Here is a 2,291-nt window from a genome sequence, read left to right as displayed (position 1 = left end):
TTAAACTTGCAAAACCTCATTGTATACCGATTTTGCCAACTCCAATTCTTCGGTAATTTTCTTCGATATTTCCTCGGTGCTAATTTGCAACTCAACATTCCGGCTATGGACAGCCTTTCGTTTATCTTCGACAAAAGAATCTACCTCTTTCTGATGCTGAGCCAAAGCATGGCTAATATCTAATTGCAACTTTGTATAGATATCGTTCAGACCTTTCTTAAATTCCGTTTCGCTAGTCTCAGTTTCCTTAAAACTAGCTTCCAACGTTTTCGTAAACTCTGTCTGTTGACGATTATATTCCGCAAATAATTTATTATTTGTCTGGGTAAGTTTGAGGAATTTATCCGACAACACATCCTGATGCTGGACATGCAAATGATGATCTTCACAAATGTAACCAAACCTTGCCGTATCACAGTGATTGTCATTCCATAAATAATTTGATTTTTTCGACCATGTATGGACACAATGTTCATTGTGTTGATCATTGTCAGGATTATGATCTGACCAATAGGCAAAGGTCATGGGTTTACCCGATGAGGACCAATAGAAAGGTCTTTTGTAGTTTTTATCGCGAGTGAATTCATCCATGGCGCCCAACCACAAGTTATGGGAATTACCTACAAATTTTGGGGCAATTTTAATTATTGAAAGGAAGTTTATTTAAGGGGATCTCTTTGTTCAATTATTTACCAAAAATTGGTTTCAGCACAGCTATTAAAGCATCATTCTTTTTTTCTGAATCAATCTCAACCAGCTGCAAATTACGACGAGCACACTCATGAAAGGCTTGGAACCAGTTATACTAAAAACAATTATTAAATAAACATGTTAATTAATTAAATAAAAATGTGTGTATTATTTGTAGATGCTTAATTATTTTGCATAGTTAATATTTACCTTCTCATCTCCTTCTATTAAATATTGCCGTCCATCGCTGCTATTATGCCACTGCGGATCACCTCTGACAACCACGAGTAAGAGTGTCACAATTGCGAGTAGCCTTAACATGACCGATCTTAAAAGAGTCATCTCTGCGTAGTGTCAAAGTTGGATTAACTTTCCCGACTTATATACCCAATTGTCGTCATGCTTTTGCATAGGTTCTTCCCCACTAAAGATGATAACGATTTTTTATATTTTCTTAGTGAGTTATTTACAAAAAATTAATAATTAAAATGAATAATCCGCGAATCGTGTGTATTTTCGAGTATTAGAGTGTGCCGGACGAATTCATCTTGCATATGAGAATAATTAGATGGCATATTTACCGAAAAACGAATAAAAACGTTCCGCCTGGGCGAATTTTTTACTGATAACATGAGGCGGATATTTAAAATACCTGAAATCTGTATAGAATTTTAAATGTGGGATATGTTAATGTTATTTGCGAAATGTCGTAAGGTAAATTTCAAAAGTCAATACTTTTAATGTTCATTGGAATTAATTTAAAATCTGAGGTTTCAACGTATTTAGCTTTAGAGTTTAAACACAACTAGAGAGTCTAGAGTTAGCGACGGTTGTTTGGAGTATGTTTCTTATTGGTAACGGGAAATCCCGACGGCTGACGCTAGAATAGATTTTATGCAATTCAATCTTGCTCTCAATCGAGTTGCCATATTTTAGGTAAAACTCAGCAGTGGTACCAACATTTCAATGGAAAAATTTATATCAAAACATACGACAGTGCTGTTAAAAAAACATATTTTCAAAGATTGTGGATGTTTTTAACGAATTAATAATAAAATGCTACTGCTCCAATAATTTTCCCAAGATCCTTGACATTATTGTTTATTAAATAATAAATTGAATTTGGTTTGCACAACGTATAATATTCTGTCAGAAAATGATTTTCACGCCGGTAAAAAAGTATGCCGCTGACTCTCTGGTGGTGTTTACACTCTTAAAGTAACGATCAAAAGGTTCCCTAGTGGTCATACAATAAACTAATCTGCAATTACAGTATTGCTGTATCGTCAAAGGTATACACTAAAAATTGTTGCTGCGATGAAAATTGCATAAGCGGACATCGTGTTAACAGCAAGCCACCAGCAGGTGTCAGGAGTCAGCGGCTTACTTTTTCGCCGGCGTCAAAACCAATATTATGCTCTGAAGTCCCTATATATCTTTCGATTTGGACGAAATTTGGCATAGCGTACGGAATTAAATCTAGAATAATGTGTTTTAAGTTTCGTGGAAATCGGTTCAGATTTGGATATAGCGCCCATATATATTTTCATCCGATTTTATGTAAACGGTGTACCAATAAACTAGTTCGTTTCGGAAAACTC

At 35.1% G+C, this 2,291-nt stretch overlaps 1 protein-coding gene across 1 annotated transcript; it reads right to left on the bottom strand.

Annotated features, from left to right (window-relative positions):
* On the bottom strand, positions 1-1,032 carry LOC133336186 (lectin subunit alpha). Its single transcript, XM_061544478.1, has 3 exons — positions 901-1,032; positions 694-805; positions 1-620 (listed from the first exon to the last, which is right to left on the bottom strand). Exons 1-3 carry the CDS (start codon positions 1,030-1,032, stop codon positions 1-3), a joined length of 864 nt encoding a protein of 287 aa, XP_061400462.1.
* Positions 1,033-2,291: the final 1,259 nt, after the last annotated feature.

The sequence above is a fragment of the Musca vetustissima genome, unplaced genomic scaffold (genome assembly GCF_032173495.1).
Source record: "Musca vetustissima isolate MV318-11 ecotype Yass unplaced genomic scaffold, APGP_CSIRO_Mvet_v1 utg94228, whole genome shotgun sequence".
Classification (NCBI taxonomy): domain Eukaryota; kingdom Metazoa; phylum Arthropoda; class Insecta; order Diptera; family Muscidae; genus Musca; species Musca vetustissima.
This window is presented reverse-complemented; position numbering and strand designations above follow the sequence as displayed.